At 29.6% G+C, this 21,625-nt stretch overlaps 3 protein-coding genes and 1 long non-coding RNA gene across 4 annotated transcripts; 2 read left to right on the top strand and 2 right to left on the bottom strand.

Annotated features, from left to right (window-relative positions):
• The first annotated feature begins 679 nt into the window (after nt 1-679).
• LOC126835262 (probable citrate synthase 2, mitochondrial) lies at nt 680-7,362 on the top strand. The gene is made up of 7 exons (XM_050567734.1): nt 680-820; nt 997-1,078; nt 2,935-3,093; nt 3,186-3,572; nt 5,420-5,755; nt 6,474-6,782; nt 6,852-7,362. The coding sequence occupies exons 2-7, from the start codon at nt 1,031-1,033 to the stop codon at nt 7,023-7,025; spliced, it is 1,413 nt and encodes a 470-aa protein (XP_050423691.1). The 5' UTR covers nt 680-820; nt 997-1,030; the 3' UTR covers nt 7,026-7,362.
• A 3,101-nt stretch (nt 7,363-10,463) lies between these two features.
• Nucleotides 10,464-16,742, top strand: LOC126835431 (ADP-ribosylation factor-like protein 5A). The gene is made up of 4 exons (XM_050568010.1): nt 10,464-11,106; nt 11,179-11,387; nt 16,201-16,436; nt 16,525-16,742. The coding sequence occupies exons 1-4, from the start codon at nt 11,061-11,063 to the stop codon at nt 16,571-16,573; spliced, it is 540 nt and encodes a 179-aa protein (XP_050423967.1). The 5' UTR covers nt 10,464-11,060; the 3' UTR covers nt 16,574-16,742.
• Nucleotides 12,507-14,862, bottom strand: LOC126835432 (uncharacterized). Its single transcript, XR_007685203.1, has 4 exons — nt 14,552-14,862; nt 13,540-13,631; nt 13,360-13,428; nt 12,507-12,773 (listed from the first exon to the last, which is right to left on the bottom strand). It is a non-coding gene; the product is annotated as an uncharacterized LOC126835432 (long non-coding RNA).
• LOC126835430 (cathepsin B-like cysteine proteinase 4) lies at nt 16,578-21,054 on the bottom strand. The gene is made up of 6 exons (XM_050568009.1): nt 20,829-21,054; nt 18,401-18,640; nt 17,608-17,808; nt 17,248-17,416; nt 17,034-17,144; nt 16,578-16,966 (listed from the first exon to the last, which is right to left on the bottom strand). Exons 1-6 carry the CDS (start codon nt 20,949-20,951, stop codon nt 16,761-16,763), a joined length of 1,050 nt encoding a protein of 349 aa, XP_050423966.1. The 5' UTR covers nt 20,952-21,054; the 3' UTR covers nt 16,578-16,760.
• Between the last annotated feature and the right edge of the window lie 571 nt (nt 21,055-21,625).

The raw sequence follows: 21,625 nt of genomic DNA, 5'->3' as shown, positions 1-21,625 counted from the left end.
TATTTTATTATCTTAATTCTTACCTATAAATAAATTGACACCTACTTAATCTACTGAAAAAGAAAAAAATAACAAAAAAATTATATCATTACGGAATTTCTTCAAAAATATTTTCCCCGAGACGTTTTTAATGAAGTCAAAAATGGTGTTGTGACTCACACTTGAGATTAAATTTCGGGTAGGTTAGATTAAGTTTGAGCTATAATTATGCACAAGAGTCTAGACACCGAGACTCGAGTACGGCGCGGTCACAACTCACGCATACTGGTTGGATATCTAACCTCTAGGAACCGGCCAAACGTGACTGTAGTCGTACAGACAATTGCCCGTGTATAATATATTATTAAGGTTAGGTACCCTATATAAATACTGTGCAATATTTATGTTGGGATAACCGCGTGACATTGAAAAAGGATGGGCGTCTCGCGGTCAAAATGTACATTGGCTCATGAATTCTAGTAATTATAAAAACGTCCTGACGTGCTAGTATTTTGCATATTTTGGCGGTATGATATGTATGCATCCTCCGCGGTCGCTGAGCACAGTGTAGCCAACCACCGCGGTACAATACAGTGTCCAAGACGCTCACTATAATTTGATGCGTCTTCTTGGCACCACTGGGATGTACACCGTAGTGTGTGTGGGAGCCGGTAGGGAAGTCGCCGTCCACCTATCTGCATGCCTACGACACCGAGATCCGCGGGGCGCGAGCGCGAAACGGGCAGCGGTCTTTTACTCGTCAGACCTGCATCCCGGAGCATCGCCATATTTGCGTGTCGTCCGTCCACATCGTGTTCAAATTCGCATAATAACATTTCGGGTAATTATATATATGTTAAAAATACTATTCAAATATACAATAATAATATTATTGTTTACCAAACTATTATTTATTTTATTTTATTCACACGACTACAAACGTCTTATACCTATTAATCATTATTTTTTTGATTTGACATTGGCTAACCGTAGCGATTTAATTTTTTTTTTTTGCAGTAAGGACGTACTACCAGTATACCCATCAACGAAAATGAGTCTGGTTAGGACTACGGCGACGAAATTGCTCGAGATCAGTCAGGTACCATAAATTTATTATAATAATGTACCTATTTATTCGGCATACTCCGTCTGCGTTTTGAGGAGATATTTATGATTCGATCAGATAATGAAGACTTTTTGAATGATAACAGAATATTTTTTCGAACGGTTTTTAAAATTTTGTTCTATTCACCGTAATTTTAATTCGTTATCTTATAATTAGTAACTCAAGTTCGATTACATAATATATTTTTGAGATATCTACTTATAATAGTAACACGAAACTCAAACCTAGAGGTCACAACAAATTTGCAAGGAAATAGATTCTATTTATATGTTACAAATATTTCACAGGGCATAACTAAAGAAATTATATTTCATGAATAAGATCACATGAACAGATAGTAAAAAATGATTAAATAAATTTAACCTAGAATGAATCGTCTACTAGGTTATTTAGCGATGACCTCAACTAACCTTGAGATAGTTTCCTTTAGGCTCAAAATAAATAAAAATTTGGCACATTTAATGAGTATTTAATTTTTTATTAATACAAAGTTTTAGATCTAATCATAATATTTTAATATTTAAGGTCATGTTTTTAATTAAATTCCCTAAATTATATAGGTGGTAACAAATATCTGATGTGTGTCATGTGTTCCTATTTTAAGTACTTTATAATTAATTTAGCTTTTATTAATTATATATTTTAGCACCTCACTGTTAATTGTTAACATTTGAAACTAGGTATAATTTTCTAAACTTCTAGGCGATTTTGCTTTATTACATTTTTTTAAAAAGTACATAATAATTGTGAGTACTGTAACTCTTATTAAACTATTATTATTAGCATTATAATTTTAATGGTATTTTTAAAATTATATACATTATACATCATAAACATAGAATAAAATATTGACAAATAATAAATCGCATAAGCTTTTACATTAATTGTTGAGATTTCTAATACTAAGTGCGGAGTGAGATAAGGGGACAGTGTATCAACGCTCGGTTGCCGGTTCAAATCTCGGCCACTGGTCTAAACTGTCTAAGCCCCGATTGGCGGGAATAACGGACATTAAACATATTAAAGAGAGTGAGTTGAGATTTCTAATAGATTTGAACCAATTTACAGTTAATTTAAAGAGAAGGTTCAAGTTGATATTTAATATTATCTTATCAGAAATTAACAATACAAAAGTACTAGTTAATTTTTTTATCGTATTTATATTATAAATATAAATTAATTAATTATATGTTTAGTATTCTATTAAATTTATTATACTGAGTCTTAGATATATTATTTCATAATTAAAATTCATTTCTCTTATGTTAAACATTGGTTATTTAAGATTTTATGTAACTTGATATAAATATACTATTTTTTTTTTAAGCATGTAATTAATATGAAGTATTATTACAAACTGGAGTAAGGAGACCTATACAAATGATTTCTGATATTCCATTAATCCTGTGTAATATATTTCTAGTTATAAAGCTTATTTTAAATTTTTAGTATTTAAGTTCTTAACACATTGACTGCCATACCAAATTTACAGCCGCAAAACATTATTCTGAGGAGATCACAAGACTGAGGGCGGCCATACTTCTACTGTTTTTGTAATCTGAAATAAAATAAAATTTGATAAAACTATTTCAATGACTAATAAAATTATACCATGGCGTTGAGGAGATAATAAATTTGAACTGTGTATTACCTTTAATATGACAATGTGAAATTGGCAAAAGATAACACAAACATACATTTCATGAAGGTTAACCAGATTTTATCGACGGCAGTATAATAATAAACAACTGTGCGTCTGTCGCCAGCTATACGGCAGACAATATATTAAAAGTTAGTTATACCATGTTAATAATTTGTATTTTCTGTAGGTCGCTGCTCCATTATGGACAGCTTCTCGTACAATGGCCTGCACATCAACTGATCTCAAGTCTATTGTGGCTGAGAAATTAAAACAGAGTGGAGAGGAAATCAAAGCTTTTCGAAAGCAACATGGATCAACTGTTGTTGGTGATGTGACTTTAGACATGGTATATTATTGCAAAAACATTTATCTTTTTGTAAAATTAAAGTTTTTATTTATTATATCAACTAATACATTTTTTTATTATCTTTTTTTTAGATGTATGGTGGTATGAGAGGTATCAAAGCCTTGGTTACCGAGACATCTGTGTTAGACGCCGATGAAGGTATTCGCTTCCGTGGTTATTCTATACCTGAATGCCAAAAACTGTTACCAAAGGCACCTGGCGGTTCAGAGCCTTTGCCTGAAGGCTTATTTTGGTTATTAATTACTGGGGACATTCCGACTGAAGAGCAAGTGAAATGGTTATCTAAAACTTGGGCTGAGCGAGCTGAATTACCTTCTCACGTGGTAACCATGCTTAACAATCTTCCAAATACTGTTCACCCAATGACTCAGTTAGCAGTTTCTGTGGCTTCGCTAAACACCGAAAGCAAATTCGTAGAAGCTTACACCAAAGGAGTTCATAAATCACAATACTGGGAGGTGAGTTGATTCATAACTTAATATCGTTTTTTTGCAGTTTTTATACAAATTATGATTTGACAAATAACAAATTGTTTATATGTTATATTTAATTTAAACTTAGATATCAGTTAGGCTTCATCCATTTTCAAACATTTTTATTAGTTGAGTAGTTAAATTTAACAATCAAAATTTGATTCCTATGGGTAATTTGCAACGTATGACCTATCTGATGTATCTGTTTCCAATAAATTATTTGTTGTTTAGTAATTTTTCTAACTTGTTACTTTACATCACAATCTGTTGTACATTACTCTATTCAACCTAAGAATGAACCGCTCAGCCTCTACACGACTTGCATTGTTAAGCGACCCATACTACTACTGTACTACAATGAAATACATTAGTTTTCATTGTCACAATAAAACACGCCAGTCAAAACCGACGACAAAACACGACAATTTTTATATCTGTCAAATTTTGATTTTAACCGACAAGTAAAACCGTTGATCATAGTGTATGAGCCCTTAAGCTTTCTAATGAGCTGCCACAAACAGTGCAGTGGTCTAAGTGGTTATTATTTTTTTTAATTAAACCACTGCAAAAGAAATGAAAAAATGTTGAATAATTATGTAAAACTATTGTTGGGAACTTGTATTGTTCATAAAAATTAGATGCAAGCTTAATTCTACAACAATGATAATATACAGCAAAATAACAGATATCACGCCTCAATGTTTATGCACGGCGGGGCAGTGATGACAGTGTCATTAACGGCTTGATGAATGATTGACAGAATGTTTGAGAAGTCCAATGGTTTTCGGTGGCTCAATCTGCATGTATGAGAGTTGTTCATTCTTAAATTGAATCGAGTATAAAGTATAATGTTTTATTCAGGGCTTGAAAATGTTTTTTAAAAAACAAACATAATACATTCATTTTTTAACATTTAACATTTTTGTGTATGCACAACAAATTAAATATTTACGAGCTCTGGTTTTATTTTTATTATATATTTTAATCTATTCAATAATTAAATGTATTATCAGTATTTTTTTATTGTTTTAGCTTAATTCTTTAAAGTATATAATTTTGTTTTGGTTTAGATGGTCAACATTTAAACCAATTAGATTAGGTTTTCATCGTCACAACATTAATAGGGTTATATACATTTATTATTTACATTTTATTCAACTACTTTATTCATTTCAATAGGTATCTACACTCAGATATATTATATAATTTATTTATTATGATTAAACAGGCAAGCCCAATTACAATTTTAATTTAAAATAATAATTTTGGAGTAGGAATGTTCATTTTTTTAGTACATTTTGTTTATTATAAATCATTTTTGATTAATATAAAAAGTATTTGAATTGAACTATTATAAAGCTCTAAGGAAATTATCCTTAATTGGGGTATAATCCGTTTTTATATCAATATATAAGATTAATTCATTAATTCTTTAGATTATATTGCCACATTTTAAATTTGGATTACATCTGTCAAATAGGTTCATTTTTATGGTTTAGTACATAGGGGTTAGGATATATAAGCGATTAATTTACTAAAATATTTTTAAAATAGTTATACAACATAATTGTTTTATTTAGTTAACGTAAGTAAATTAAACATCAGGTTAATAATTAACTAACAACACTACGTTAAATTTTAATATTTTGTAATAAAATATAAATGCGACTTATGTTTTAAATGACAATTGCTTTTCAAAATCTATTTTCACTTATACAAAATTTAAAAAAAATTGTTCTGACAAGTTTCACATTATGAAAACACAAATTAATATGACATTTAATTAAACTCAACATGATTCATTAATCTTTTACAAAACTTTTTTTTCTTAGTACACATATGAAGACGCAATGGATTTAATTGCCAAGTTGCCCGTTATTGCAGCCACAATCTATAGAAATGTATACCATGGTGGTAAGCAAGTCGGTACAGTCGATACAGAACGTGATTGGAGTGCCAACTTCACATCAATGTTGGGTGCTAACAATTCAGAAGAATTTGTTGAACTCATGCGCCTGTATTTAACAATTCATTCTGACCATGAAGGTGGAAACGTGTCTGCTCACACAACTCATTTAGTAGGATCAGCTTTATCTGATCCATACCTTTCTTTCTGTGCTGGTATGTGTGGTCTGGCCGGTCCATTACATGGACTTGCTAACCAAGAGGTAATTAATATTTTAATGAATACTTTTGATTATATAACAGTACTTCTAAAATATAAATATAAAATCAGGAATATGCAAATTATAAGAATTTATAAGATAAAAATAATAAAGGGAAATAATAGAAATAAATAAATAAATTAACACAATTTTTGGTCCGTGGTACTGAGCGTAAGCCTGTTTATTAAATATTATCCATTAAAACGAGAATGAAAAAGAATAAAAATAAAATGTATGTAATCAAAGCTTATTTGACTCCAATAATGAATCAGTATAGCAAATTTAGATAATATCCAAATAAATATGATTTAAGGTATAACACTTAACAGAAAAATACCTAATAACAGTTTGATAATATATACTACGGACACTTTAAAAAGGTACCTCGGTGAGTTGGGGGCGACTGTTTTCCACCCTGCAACATCGTCATAGTTCGGCACCACCTAATGTGCATACCGATAGGACCTAGGCGTCGATTGATGAGTTTCGGTAAGCCGCGCAGGTACCTTCTTAAAATGTCCGGAGTATAACATTTTGTATCATAAAATAAAGATAACAAATAATTAATGTTATTTAAATATATTATGTTAAATATAGTATACGAAAAATATAATTAAATTCATATTTTTATCTCTTATATAAAAAATAATGAAAAAGTAACTAACCATTACTAAGATTTCTTGTTTGTTATTAAATAAATATGTTTAATCAATTGTTTTAGGTTTTGATTTGGTTGCAAAAATTACGCAAAGAAGTTGGTGACTCTGTAACTAATGATCAACTCAAAGAATTTATTTTGAAAACATTAAAAAGCGGACAAGTAGTACCAGGTTATGGACATGCTGTTTTGCGTAAAACTGATCCTCGTTACACGTGCCAACGTGAATTTGCTTTAAAACATTTGCCCAAAGACCCGTTGTTTAAACTTGTTTCTCAAGTATTTGATGTCGTCCCTCCAGTTCTTAATGACCTTGGTAAGGTCAAGAACCCGTGGCCAAATGTAGATGCTCATTCAGGAGTTTTGTTACAAGTATGATGTTTTATATAAGTTGGTTTTTAAATTGAAAGTTGTTGACGAAAATTTGTATTATTTTTTCAGTACTATGGCTTGAAAGAAATGAACTATTATACAGTATTGTTTGGAGTATCTCGTGCTTTAGGAGTATTAGCTTCATTAGTCTGGGACCGCGGTCTTGGTCTACCTATTGAACGCCCCAAGTCCTTATCTACTGAGAAGTTAAAGGAATTAGTCAGTAAGGCAAAGGCTGCTTAAATACATGTACTGATATGAATTTCATTGTAAACTGTAACTTTTTTCACTCTTAAATTTCAATCCCCGTCCAAAAATGCTTTTGCCATGTGAATAGACTAATAGGGTTAGTAATTTAAAATATCTGTAATTTTAAAACATTTTGTGGTAGAAAATTTATATCGGTTTTTTTGTTGTTGTTCTCATCAAGAGAGTTCAGTTCTTACGATATTGAATCAGAAAACTCCTTTGTAAATTAATTTTGTTTTACTATTTACAGACATCAATAGTATTTATTTTGAATAAATAATGAAAAATAATAAAAGTGAATTAGGTATATCTTACTGTTTTTAAAGTCAAATTAATGTTCATATTATTCATTGACAATAAGTTATATAAGGTCATTATTGTTAAATGTTATATGTATTGGTAAGTTAAAATAATTTTAGGACAATGACAACAGCAATTGTATATTGCATATTATACATACACCAAAAATAGTTCATTGTAAAATGTCTTCGTAAAACTGTTCAATTATTCTGTAATGATTTTTGATTAGTTATATTTTACATTAGTACATTAAAAAATGTCTTAAATATTATCCTTGATTTGTACATACATAATGAATTCTTGTGTTACAGTATTAAAGCTTCTATATTAGATTTAATTTTCCTTATATATTATTAGAATATAAAATTCGTTGGTTATGAAAGTTGTTCAAAAAAGTATGTCGACATTATATTAGCAACGTTATGGAGACTTGACCCTTGAACAGAGCACTCAATCTCTGTAAATTTCTAGCCAAAACATGATAAATTATTTTTAAAATATGGAAATATTTGTTTACCATCTTCGAGTTGCAATAATAATAATAATATGTCTGTTTAATATTTATTAAAATGTTAGATTTTAACACATTTTAGTAAAACATTAAATAATATAGACACCTTATTCCTTTATTTATTATATAACATAATAATTGGGATTCTTTATTGCTAACTAATTTTTTATCAGACCATCGGCGTACAATGTACATTTACAATATTTTTCACTTATCCAAAACATTAAACAGCTTACAGTAGATTGTGTTATACAGTTTAATTAGTTCACTATTGCGTGGTCTATTTATTCTGAAAGTATCATTAGAGGTTCAATTGATTCACGTAATTTGATCAAAGTATACTATTTACATGATAAACAGTGTTTTAATTTTGAAGAGAATTAGTAAGTAAACTATGGTAGGAAATATTGAATATCCAAAAATGTTTTAAATGATAATATTATATTTTTAATATGTATTATTAGGTGTTTAGTATTTACGATTAGATACAGTAGTAGCATAAATAAAAAATGTTTTCTGATTCTTTATAATATTTAATATTTTAAGTAATCAAATATTATTTTTATTTTTTAAGAATCGGATAAGGTATAAACCATACCTTTTATTAGGTATATTTTATTAATAAAATCACAAATACTAATAATATGATGCAATTTTTAAATAAGATTTTTAAGACACAAACAATAATTGGATTTGCAGATATTTATATTTTAACGGTATAATACTTAGGTATCAATGAACCCTGCAATGGGTCCGAAACGACAGCTAATAATCCGAAAATGAACAAATTAACAATTCAGTCCATGAAAGTTTTAACACTAATTATTTATTACTCATTACCTACAGTTATATATTATGTAACGCCAGGCAGATGATTGAAGTTTGTGTTTTCTAAATTGGTTTTAATAACTATTAATTAAAATATTATAATTTAAAACAAAATTATTAAAACTAAAATCAATCGTTGTAATTTTTATTTATAAATAACTATAACTAATTATGATGGTTTAATAACAGATGATGGGAATATATTATGGATTTTATAATTCCAAATTGTCCAGATTTCCGAATTTATAAATGTTATTTTTAGGACAACTGATTATTATCATATTTCCGATACTTATATTATGACATTTAGACATAAATCAATTATAATAGGTAACAGTGCTGTAGCTAAGAAGGGGTCACCAGGTACATGTGCCCTTCCTTCCCGAAATCTTATTTTTTTTTATAAATATTTGTAGTCTGAAGTGGCTACGCAAACTGTTGACCATTGTAAAATACCTATTTAACTATAATAACTGATGCCATCTTTCTTAAAATACATTTCTGGTTGCGGTATTGTATATAATAAAAACTATGTTTACCTGTAAGATAAATTGCGATACTTCAGATACCATACGTCCATACCTAATATGAATATAGACTATAGTATAACACTTTCGAATATCAAATACACCTAACCAACAGAGTAAGTCGTTCACAAATTCGCATCGTAGGATTCATCGTTGAGAGTTGTGTATTATTCTATAGACATGATTTTCATCATTTAAATACCGCGCGTTGAAAAATAGTCAAATTAGTTCAAATACTACTTTTTAGATATAACCTTAAATTAATAAAAAAAAATCCTCAGAAGGCTGGAAACGTCTTTTAGCCAATATCGTTTTTTGTTGTCTTTGATTCTATAAGTTTTAGAGTGTAGAAACATATTTTATGGAGAAACACCTCTTGTTAAGAAGTTTTTTCCGTTCTAAAAAGTGATTTGGATTAGCCGTTTATAATAGAAACACGCTCCGTCTTAAATATCGATCTAAACAATGCATTCCTTTGAGAAACATATAAGTCCGGCCAATTTAAATTCAAATTTTTTCTAATGAAATAAAATAAAAATTGGTCTATTTTATGTAAACTACTTCGATTTAGGGTATTAAAAATAAATTATGGGTTTTGAAATGCTTTCTCCCTGTGTTGTCGGAGGAAGTTTTTTTCCTGTTTATCGTGGTAACAGAGCTAAGAAGTAAGATACACTTTTTAAAAATAAAGATTTAAAAGAAATTATACTTATTTTTACAGAAATAATTAAATAACCGAGTTGTATTAGTATTAGGGATTATTTCAAGATGTGCCAATATGGACTTTGCTACCCAAATTAAAATACGAGTAAAGCAAATTAAGAGTACCTATACGAATTGTAGATTTATTTCGAATGTTTGAACTCTGAAGCATACTCTATGGATTTTCTTACTTAAGTAATAAGCAGGCTAGGTAATAAATATATAATAATATGTAATAGAAATTATTATTATATAATATGTTATGTAAATAAATTGTAATATTAGTATTGGTCCCGGCTTTAGCCAGTAGATAAGTATGTCTATCTACAGCCGTGTTATTTGTTAATAGGTCTATGTATATGGTTGAAACCAGGTTACTGTGTTTGTGAGAATCTTGTTATCACATGAAATAACAGTAGTGATAACTGTCACCGCGACAAAAATCCCCTCTGCAATTTATAAATTCATAACAGCATACCGCGACGTGCATCGATGCATACTGCATATTGTCCACTGCAGTTCACTCCCTCCACAATATTGTAATTTATCACACTCGGTTATCGCGTTTACCCGTATTAGATATAATAATATTATAAAACAAAAACATAAACTACTTCAGCTGTCGGCCGTAGTACGCAAGTGATAATATTAATTTACACGTTATTACTAAACTATAATAATAAGCAATTATTATTGTTGTCCGCGTATAGTCGTTTAGATGACACCCGTTCGGCCGTTTAATTATTATTATCATCATTATTACCACTATCATCATCGTAGTCGACAAACGCAATGACCTCCAGTGATTTGGACCGAACTCTGTGCCAAGTTGAAACTCAGGTCTCAGTGTAAAATCCGACAGCGATTGTGTACTATATCGTTGGTGTTACTATTTCCTCCGTCGTCCTCGTGTAAAGTGAAAGTGGGCTAGCTGAGTGGACTCCATAACACTCGGTAGTCAGTTAAATTAAAGAGAAAAGCAGGACAAATATTTTATTAAAACGTATAATATATTCAAAAATAACGCGCTCGAAATGAAAAGTGCGCCAATCCTTGCCGCCGTTACCGTCGTTTTCTCCAATAATTGGTACGGCACGTAACGCCTACTTCATTTTTAAATTTATTTTATTTACAGTTACTTTGCGTCTCAACACACAAACTATGGGTCTTTTGTTTTCAAAAATCTGGAGCTATTTTGGCACTGAAGGTTAGAAATTCAGTAATTGCAAAGATTTTTAATTTGCTAATTCATAATAATAATTGTAATTTACACTTGTAGAACACAAGATCGTCATTATTGGTCTTGATAACGCTGGCAAGACAACTATATTATATCAATTCCTGATGAATGAAGTCGTGCATACATCACCAACTATAGGGTCCAATGTCGAAGAAGTTGTTTGGAATAATATACATTTCATTATGTGGGATCTAGGGGGTCAACAATCACTTAGAGCGGCCTGGTCTACTTACTATTGTAACACTGAGGTAGGTGCACCCATTACTATTTATTCATCATTTATCTTACTGAAATTCTAATCCCTTAATATTACTTATTGTGGGTATGTTCTGGATTCTACTAATCAATATTAGTCTATACACCTAAAACAATTAATAATATAAAGCCATACTGTCATGCAAAACATAATCAAACGTTAATTAATTATATGAATTCTTATGCATACTTGTGTGTACATTCCTACTAATATATCTTTGATCTTCAATATACCAACAGAGAACTGAACATCCATCCCTGGGAACATGTTCGCAAATGTTTTGTATGCTAGTTACGTTAGACCATCACAAAGTATTATAATATACAAAATTATACTGATGAACTGTTACTACCTACTATCCACAATCAATATTATTATTAAAAAAAAACTAAAGGCTCGATATCCAATTTTTTCATCAGTCATCAAAATTGAATTTTCACAGTGTCACTTCATTAGTATGCACATTACATGATCAATATTAATATCAGTATCTAAAATACTATCAACAATATTGATTATGTAAGGGCAGCTTAAGCGTGAAGTTCAGATAATTATAAAATTAAAATAAAAAAATATATATTCTTTTGTCTAATGGCATTAAATGCTATCAGTTGTATATTATATCAATAGGTTTTATTTAATTATGAATAAACATCAATATCAATAACATCAATCTTATTATTCATAGCAATGATACATTTCAGACTATTTATCAAGAGAGTAGTATAGTAGTAGATATTAGGATTGGTTTAAATCAAATAGTTATTATTTGAATCATTTATACTAAATTTTAATTATTGGAACTTCCAAATCAATTCTATTACTAGTAACAATAACACTTTTAAATATATATCTTAGGGTGATTGTGCTATAGGATTAAAAAAAAAAAATTACAACTCATAATTTAGATTGGATTTAAATTGAAACACAACTGCAAATTATAAATAGTTTTATGATTCACTGTTAACACTGTTATAGGAATGATTATAGTTTATATTCTTACAAGTGGATAAATAAGCGCAACAAATAACAAATAATTTTTTGCTTCTATGGAAACTAAGAATTTTATTAACAGTAACATTTGTTACAGGTATTAACGATAAAATGTCTTTTATATAATATTATTTGAAAAAAACAATAATATGTGTATATGGTTTTTAAATGTCCGTGGCTGAGAGGGTTACCGCCGCAGTGCTTCTACGCACTAGCTGTGGTTTAAATCTTGGTCGCTAGTTGTTTCTCTAGCTAGGCGGGCAACCGTCTGGAGATATAAATGGCTACCCGAATGGCGCAAAAGGCAGTGGGAAACCATTGTATCATACCCATAGCCCCAGGATGGCGACCTTGTCTCTTGTGGAGCAAGAGTTGTCTAACCAACCTAAAACGGTCGTAGAATAAAAAAAAAAATGTTTTTTAGTTTGTTAAACTTAAATATATGTCTATTTCAATGCAAAGCTAAGAATGTAATGGGTTATGGGTATACAATAACGGGTTTTCTTAGTATCTATAGGTTTAATAACTTTTCTTCTGGATCTAATTATTTGAGTAACACTACTATTGATAAGAAATTGCATACAGTTACGACTAGTGGTACTAGGATAGATGTTAAAAAAACCGTCTTTCTCCAAAACTGCAGAAAACCTACAACAATTTTGCAAACACATTTTTAGAATGTCATTACTCAGCATGTCATGGGCTTCATTATAATGTCAAATATTATTAAAAATAATATTTTATAGCATTAGTTGTCTTTTAGTATTGTAAAAAAAAAAAAAAAATTAAAATCAAGTTAAATAAACCTAATAGGTACTACTTCTTTTTTTAAAATGGTTTGTGAAGTATGTATCTAATAAAGTTCATTTATTAACGTAATACTAAATCTACAAATATTTTTTGTAAATACTTTATTTTAAATGGATAAGGTAAATTGTGGCCCGTTGTTGGTTGTCAATATTGCTACATACTTTTATGTTTTGTGATTATCCTGTTATGTCCTGTCCTCCATAGGAACTACAGGGTGTGCCGGGTGCATCCTAATATCAAGAAAATACATTTAAAAATAATTAAATAAATAAAAAAATGTATAAGCTAAACCGCTAATGTCTGTATAAAAACCTAGCTATAATATATAGGGTGCATACTACCTTTCTGTTGACTGTCTTGACTCTGACAACGCGACATTTATTTGTATACAACTGTTTATCCTTGTTTGCCTATGATTTTCCAATATAAAACCCTGTAGCACAAATAAACAATAGTCTAGAGGAGGGGGTTCTGAATCTCCCTAGTATCCAATTTAATCTTGGATTTTTCTAAAATGTTGTATACACTTAGTTAGCTGTCATAAAAAGGTTGATTTTTTACAATTTTTTTTCCTCAAACCAAGACGAGATAAGAATTTTTGAAAATTTGGATAATAATACTGATTTTTGAGTACCTGGCCACAGACACAGTTGACATAGTATATACTATTTGAATTTAAATATAGTAACTATAATTTATAAGTACAAATTAGAGATAGAACACAAATAAAGTCATTACTTAGTACATAATATTTACATATTATTTTCAACAAATTATATTTGTAAGTTATACCTGTTTACTTATTTGTTTATGCTCAGAGATATTTATACTACAGAAAACTGAGTTGTTCTTTTATTGTAAGACTGGAAATATTTTGCTTGTGACCTTTGAAAATCCAACTTGTTTAAATAGTTATTTTACCAGTTAACCTTCTAGTTTATAAAAAAAAATGTTTGAAGGATGGAACTAGAGTTTTAATTTATCATTCTTCCGGCTTTTTGAATAATAAACAATGACTTTGTTAGCAAACAAATTTAATACAAAACTGTTTTAAATATCTATATATTTCGATTTAAAATCATTTAAGTGAGTGCCAGTGATTAATTAGTGATGTTAAAAATAAAAATCACTTATGAGCGCAATTTTAGTTTTTGAAAAAAGTTCAGAGCATCTTTGACATTTAAAATTTTTTAAAATTTTTTAAAACATACTGATGTTTTAAAAAATGTATTCGTTTAAAAAGTTATTCGTTTTTATTGTATTGTTAAATTATTAAAATACTTCTTGATATACTTTGTAGCATAATTGTTGCATTATCATAATTTATAACAATGACTTTTAGACGTAGCTTACAATTGGGGCGTTGCGTGGCAAAGTCAGCAATCTCCACTTTCTTTGAAATAAATGCTTTTAACATTTTCTTATTATATTTTTCACTCTGTATTGACTGGTGACTGATTTTTATCAGTTATGATATAGTTTTATACTTATGCAGTTTTTATAAAATTTGTAATTTAAAATAGGAATTTGGTATATAGAAAATAACTGATCGAGATAACGTTAAAAGCAAAATTTTGTACCAATAATTTATATTCATTAAGAATATGGTCTATTTGTCGTTGACTTTTTAATTGTAACTATTCGTATAGATTGACCTTGTTACTACAAGGCATTCTTAATTCGTGATGACGAGATATAAACTCGGTATACAACTGTATAATTATTTATACGGTTTTATATGACGTACATTGCACGTATTTACACGTTGATAAAGCATATTTTTATTTAACCTGAACCAGAATGTATACAATGCATAATATAATAGTGATGGATTATAAATCGTGTCATTTCGACTGTTGAATAAAAAAATTAATCCGATAAAGTCTGTCGTTATAATATGTTTTTATCATTACACCATCATTGTTCAAACTAAGCTATTTCATGTGAGTGTTATGTAATCTCCCTCGAAATAATAATTAGTAGAGAGACAAAAAGGAAGGTTACTAATAGGATGTCAATTACCAGTTGTCTATTCATGTGTTATACCTACACACTAAGATCATCTAGCATGCACAATTATTGTAGTACCTTTTTGTAATTTATATTTTTTATAGTCACAATCTATTAATTCTTTTCTAGTTTTCGAAATGTTGTGTGCTGTAAAAACTATCGTGATATGTATTTATTATCTAGTGGGAAGTGTAAAACGCAATTTTGCACGTCCAGTTTGTAAACTATAGCTAATGATAATAAAAAGTTACTATAATTGTCTTTTAACAGAGAGATAAGAATTAACCGTATTATTAAATTAAATATATGTAGTCAAAAATCAAGACAACATATTATTTAATATTCTTGTATTACGAAATTATTTTCTTTATTAAGTAGTAACCGTGGGCTTCCATAATTTTATTCCATAATATAGTGTACACAAAACACAAGGTATGTTATAAAGGCAACGAACATTTTGCAATGAAAAAAAAGAGTCATTTCTAGTTTATTTTCTCAAAAAAATCGTCCTCGAGGATTTTAAAGTCCAAACAATCTTTTATCCCGGAATGATAGTAGAATATTATGTCTATTTTACTACGCCATTTATGTGACAAACGGCTCTTATTTATTTTTGTATTCTAATATCATCGTAGGTGACAATAAATTAAATTAATTAAACATACCCTTGAGATTTTTTTTGTAATCGGGATAGGCTGGTTTTAAAATCTCACGTTATGAAACGAATCGAGCTTATTTACCAAAACAAATTTGTTTAGAAAGTTATTTCATATTTCTGTTTATTATATCGATGAATGCTAAACTTTCAATTTTTATTTTCTCACACTCATAATTGTTTTTAGGAATCTAGTTTTTTTAGAATATCTCAGAAATGTTTAACAAATTTTGTTCGTGATGTTTTTTAAACACCAAAGTATATTTTTGTGTTTCTTTATTGGATCTGGATCAATTTACATAACGTAATTACTATTTACCATTGTTTTATGTTTCAGTTTGTCATTGTAGTCATAGACTCCACGGACCGAAACCGTCTAGACTTAAGTCGCGAAGAATTGTACAAGGTGTTAAATAACGATGAACTGTCTTCGGCCGCTGTTTTAGTTTATGCCAACAAACAAGACATGAAAGGTGCAATGAGCGCCGCTGATATCAGCAAACACTTAAATTTAACGTCTATAAAAAAACAACAATGGCATATTCAAGCGTGTTGTGCGTTGACAGGAGAAGGGTAAGTATTTATCTTCGTCGACTTAATAGACATAAAAAACATGTCCGAACTTCATAGTGAAAGTTAAAAATATATTTAATTATTTCAGATTATATCAAGGATTAGAGTGGATATGCAGTCAATTAAAAAACAAGTGACCGTGTTTGTTGCTAATTTCTTTGTAAATAAACCAATGTGTACAAACGAATTTTATTGAATTTAATTAGAATAAGTTGTTATCATGTAATATCATATAATACATTTACATATATATTCTTAACTGTAAATAATGTTTTAAGTTAAAATGATTATATTATTGGTTACGCGCGTCGTACTTCTTTTTAATTATACATTTGGAATACCGTAGTATCTAAAGTTTTCGATCCAGCATTCGTTACTGTACCGTTTGATTTTGAAAAAACCATCCTCGCCCCACGATGTACCCCACGAGTTGACTCCCAACCAATACGCCTGTCCTCCCCATAAACCCCATCCGATAATTTTTACCGATAGTAATCCGAGATATTTACCGGTAACGTGTTTGTATACACCTGGAAAAAAATACTTAAACATTACTTCAACATAATACTTATCGTAATTGTGATACGCACTGCTTACCAGTTTTGTAAGTCAAAAAGTCTTCGTACACTCGCATGGTGCTCACATAAGGTCCGTGTTTCCGCAAGAAACTCCTAGCTCCGCACCCCGGGAGGTTGCCAATTTTTTTTGCTGTAAACATTCAAGTTTATGTTTTATGCTAACTACTTAGGTGATTTTTTTTTAATACAAAACTAATAATTACGTTCACAGATCTTATTGTCGCATTTCTCACCTTTAACTATGTCTTCTACGTACGTTTTGTTGTAGTTTTTATTATAACAGGTCAAATCACACGTGGCAGTGGTCGGTTTCTCGTTGGCGCAATTGGGATAAGCTCCGAGTACAGTGCCCGAACCCGTACTCGTAGAATTGCATGGCGGTGTTAACCACGGTTGACATCCCTTTTGGCATAATAAAAAATCATATTATGTAATAATATGTAATCAAATACCGAGTAGTTAGGAAGAAGAAATTATGTATATTTGGTACAAAATATGTATTTCATTGGTATTCCATTAATTTTCTGCCGAATGAACGATACTATTGTGCTCGGATGTTGGGAAAACCGTAAAAGTAATATTGTGTGATTTACCTCATTACTCTGATAATCACCTCCGGTGACCACTCCTCTCTTGAGCCAGTATTGCCATGCCTCTTTTACGTATCCTCCTAGGCAACCGTTGCCACAATCTTCGCAACAAGACACTATTTTTTGGGGCGAATAAAGAGATGTTATTTTTCCTTTGGAAGCTATGCATATCTGATCAGTAATTGCTGAAACCACCGATATCGCCTGTAAAGCAAATGCAGAATAATACATAAATAGGTATTTTAACATGCTTAATGGGCAAATTAAGCGCAATATTCTACTTAATTCAACACATTCAATAACATTTTATTAAATTGAGTTCATCTGCCCAACAGTCCATCTCGTTTTTAATAAATTTTACGCAGCGAGTTATAATGTATCTTTTTACAGTATTGACTAGTTTGTTAATTGTTACATTAAAATTTAAATGGTTTTTCTTAGTTTAGTTAATAGATCTAGTAGCGAAATTATTAGGTCAACTTATTTTGTTAGCAACCCGATTGTGCAACAGCGTTGAATGACAATTGCGAGTAAACTACTTCTCATCTCTGCTAGAATCCGCCGAGTTAAAATTGTCGTCTGTGTTATTGGAAAACCGGATTTTTAACCGAAATTGTTGTTTAAATACTTTTTGTTTGTTTTTTATATTCAGTTTTTTCTTGGTAGTGTGGTAGGTATAAAGTTCGTTTTCACACACTGCTTGGAGCTGTATAGATTCAACTAGCGTCTGTGTCTCTTTAGATATCATTTAAAAATAGACCCAAGTATCTAGATTAAGTACATAAATTGTACCCACCCAATCGGCGGCGCAGTTCCCTTGGTTCCAAACGTGCCATAACGATGGGCAGTGAAACCATTCGTCTCGAGCGTCGAAAAATTCTTCAGTGTTCGATTGGTCATCTTGATCGTTGTTGTCTTCACAGTCTGCGCCTCGGAAGTATTCATTGTGGTCTATTTGTACATGGGAACTAGCTCCTCCGTGCACAGTACCTACTAGGTGTATATGGTCATCTGTATTAAAACGGTTGACGCCAGCCTGAAATGTGAACACGTTATATGGATATGCTTATATTATGTGTTTCACTGAAAGCTATAAATATTTTGAATATTATTAAAAGTATAATAGCATGTTAAAAACAAGCTGTATTGCGAAAGCTATATAATGTTATATCGGTTATAGGACGTAAAAGATACGAGAACCATTTGATATATATTATTTTAATTTTATCAATATTTAACTGTTAAAGCTAACACCCTGGTTAACTAGAAAGTAGGTAAGCGCTATTTAAAGTTTAAACATATGAAAAAAAAAATATCTGAACAATTTTATACTTGTATAGTGAATCCTATAATATTGTTGTCGTTTGTAAACGCTTAATAAAAATTATCAAATAATAACCAAGAGATTATTACTAGTATTTAAATGTACATTTGAAGTAATATTTAGCGTCTTGCGAAATATTTCTACTACTTTACTGTATATCTTATAAGTAGGCAGGGCGGTAAGTAATATCGCTATTCGCTACTTTAAACTATTTAATTACCTATTGAAACGTTTAATTAATAATTGTATTAGATTAAACCATGAGTGGCTTTATTTTTGTAGATTTCTTGCATTTAATTTGCCTAACCTAACCTAACTGAAATCATTCAAAAACTAAGCTGAGCCATGTTGTTCCGAATGAATGAAGTTGTTACTTGCTGTCCGTCATTAATTATTAATTAAATAAATATGTATAACATGCGCAAACCCAGATTACGGTTTAGCAGATTTATGAACATTTTTGTAAATATCGTTAAGTCATTAAGTTATATTTGAATTAATTAAGTATAGTTATATCGTGTTTAAAAAAAATAGTTAAAAATTAAAGTATAGATAAACATTATTATCAAGTACCATTCAAAAATAAAATACAGGTGAAATATGTTATTTGGAACTAAAGAAAACGTGGGATTTACATTTGCATTATAAAAATATTGTTTTATAGGTTAGCTGTAAGACCCTGGAAGACCAAAAATAGGACAGGCCCCCAATGTGAATTGGGCAAACGAAAAGAGGCATTTAAGTTGATTTCTGTTAAGTGGAACGGAAAGTGCTATTTATTAAGGGGCAAAGGATAGGCAATATTTGACAATAATTTAACTAATAGCCATTTTTCATAAGTCTACTAATTTCAAGGCGAACACATATTACAATTTTCTAATTATAATACTTTTAAAATTATTTTTCTCCGAGTAATGACGAAAATTTGATAAAAAGTGACTTTCGTAGAGGTCATTTTCTGGCTAATCTATTGAACAGATTTTAAAAAAAAATTTTATGCGAAGCTTTAACTACATGCCTTTCTTTAGCTCGCTACTAAAAATAGTAAAAAGTGAACTAAAAAGTAAAAAATAATTTTATAACAAGAACAATTTACCAATCATTAGTAGCATATTTTATTAAAAATGTCAATTACTTTGAAAACAACCGAAAATTAACTATAATTTTAAATAATGTTAAACATCTTTAATTTTTGTCTAAAAAGAAAAGCGTGGGCAACAAAGTCCAAATTCATTGAGTTATTATGAAATGTATGTGTCACACACAAATATTAAACTAAATTTAAATTACAATATAAAACATTATCTGATAAATTTATTAGGGACTTTGTTGAATAGGGCCCACGCTTTTTTTTTTAGTAAAAAATTAAAGATGTTTAACATTATTTAAAATTGTAGTTAATTTTCGGTTGTTTTCAAAGTAATTGACATTTTAAATAAAATATGCTACAATTGATTGGTAAATTTTTCTTTTTATAAATTTTTTTTTACTTTTTACTATTTTTAGTAGCGAGCTAAGAAAAGCATGTTTTTAAAAAAGTTTTTTTTTAATTTATTTATTTTTATGGGGGTTAAAAGGGCGATTTTTGATTTAGTGATTAAAAAAGTAATTATAATGCTTATGATGTTGATAATGTTATAATGCTTATAAATATTTTTTGAAAACAAAAATAAAATATCTGCCCCTTTTAGCCCCCATAGAGAAGATATTAAACTATAAAACAAAAAAAAAAATTATTAAAACCGGTTCGGTAGACACTTCAAAAAGTGACTCCGCGTTTTAGTCTATATTTGTAAAAAAATGTACGCTTTCCGTTCCCCTTAATAATGCAAAACTAAGTAGTACATAAAATACCACCCACTTTAAACAAAACAATAAATTAAAAAACTTAAGAACTTACTGTCCATGATGCACCCGCTCGGTTAACTTGCTCTATTATGTTATTCAGTTTGTGTGGCGATTTTAATATAGCATTGCAAGCTACTGAAAAGCTGCAAACAAGCAGCGTCCACGTTATATTCATAGTTCCAATTTTGCGTGACAGACTAAACCAGATACCATTTGAACGTGATACAATACACGATGTTTGATTTGTTTAAGTGCTTTTTACATTTGTTAGCTATTAATATTCGGTTATCTTGTGTTAAGTGGCAAGTAATATGGTAGTGGTTAAGTATATATATATATATATATAACTAAATAAATAAGTAACCGACTTCGCACGGGTTAAGAAATACAATTGAAACATGGGCAACTATAAAATGTGAAACCATATCTTGTCGGGCACCTTTTCCAAGTTTTCCTATCTATCCTATCCTATCTCATAAGTTGGACCAAATTACATAAAGTGTAAAAAATGTCATCAATATCAGTGAGTAGTTTCGGAGTTTATCGCTAGCAAACATCGTGACTCGAGATTTTTATATAATATATATATATATAAGGATATAGTCTACAGGTAGCATCAGAGCGAAAACCCTTACCCAGTATGAAGAAAGGCTCAGAGTTCCCAGACGTTGGTAAAGCTAATTATTTTCCAAGAAAATGAGTGTCTTACGTTAAATGTATCTATCCGTACTTAGACAATTGCGTATAAAACCTATGTTAGGTAATTGTTAATTCATTTTATACGTTGTCATTTTCTTTTATAGAAATATATGTTTGTAATTTTTAGCTTGCATAATACATTTGTAATGT

Source organism: Adelges cooleyi, unplaced genomic scaffold, assembly GCF_023614345.1.
Source record: "Adelges cooleyi isolate 19-005CV unplaced genomic scaffold, UGA_ACOO_1.1 ACOO_flye_CR_arks_rails_tigmint_CR_PRNA_23, whole genome shotgun sequence".
Lineage (NCBI taxonomy): Eukaryota > Metazoa > Arthropoda > Insecta > Hemiptera > Adelgidae > Adelges > Adelges cooleyi.
Note: the sequence above shows the minus strand (reverse complement) of the source record. Positions and strands in the feature narration are given on the sequence as shown.

Bases quoted from the DNA above. Each gene is read 5' to 3' on its own strand.
- LOC126835262 (XM_050567734.1), top strand. From the start codon at position 1,031: ATGAGTCTGGTTAGGACTACGGCGACGAAATTGCTCGAGATCAGTCAG. The intron at 1,079-2,934 runs GTACCATAAATT...TATTTTCTGTAG, and splicing joins AATTGCTCGAGATCAGTCAG to GTCGCTGCTCCATTATGGAC. The intron at 6,783-6,851 runs GTATGATGTTTT...TTATTTTTTCAG, and splicing joins ATTCAGGAGTTTTGTTACAA to TACTATGGCTTGAAAGAAAT.
- LOC126835431 (XM_050568010.1), top strand. From the start codon at position 11,061: ATGGGTCTTTTGTTTTCAAAAATCTGGAGCTATTTTGGCACTGAAG. The intron at 11,107-11,178 runs GTTAGAAATTCA...TTACACTTGTAG, and splicing joins GAGCTATTTTGGCACTGAAG to AACACAAGATCGTCATTATT. The intron at 16,437-16,524 runs GTAAGTATTTAT...TAATTATTTCAG, and splicing joins TGTGCGTTGACAGGAGAAGG to ATTATATCAAGGATTAGAGT.
- LOC126835430 (XM_050568009.1), bottom strand. From the start codon at position 20,951: ATGAATATAACGTGGACGCTGCTTGTTTGCAGCTTTTCAGTAGCTTGC. The intron at 17,809-18,400 runs GTGGGTACAATT...TTTGCTTTACAG, and splicing joins GGAACTGCGCCGCCGATTGG to GCGATATCGGTGGTTTCAGC. The intron at 17,417-17,607 runs GTAAATCACACA...TTATGCCAAAAG, and splicing joins GTGATTATCAGAGTAATGAG to GGATGTCAACCGTGGTTAAC.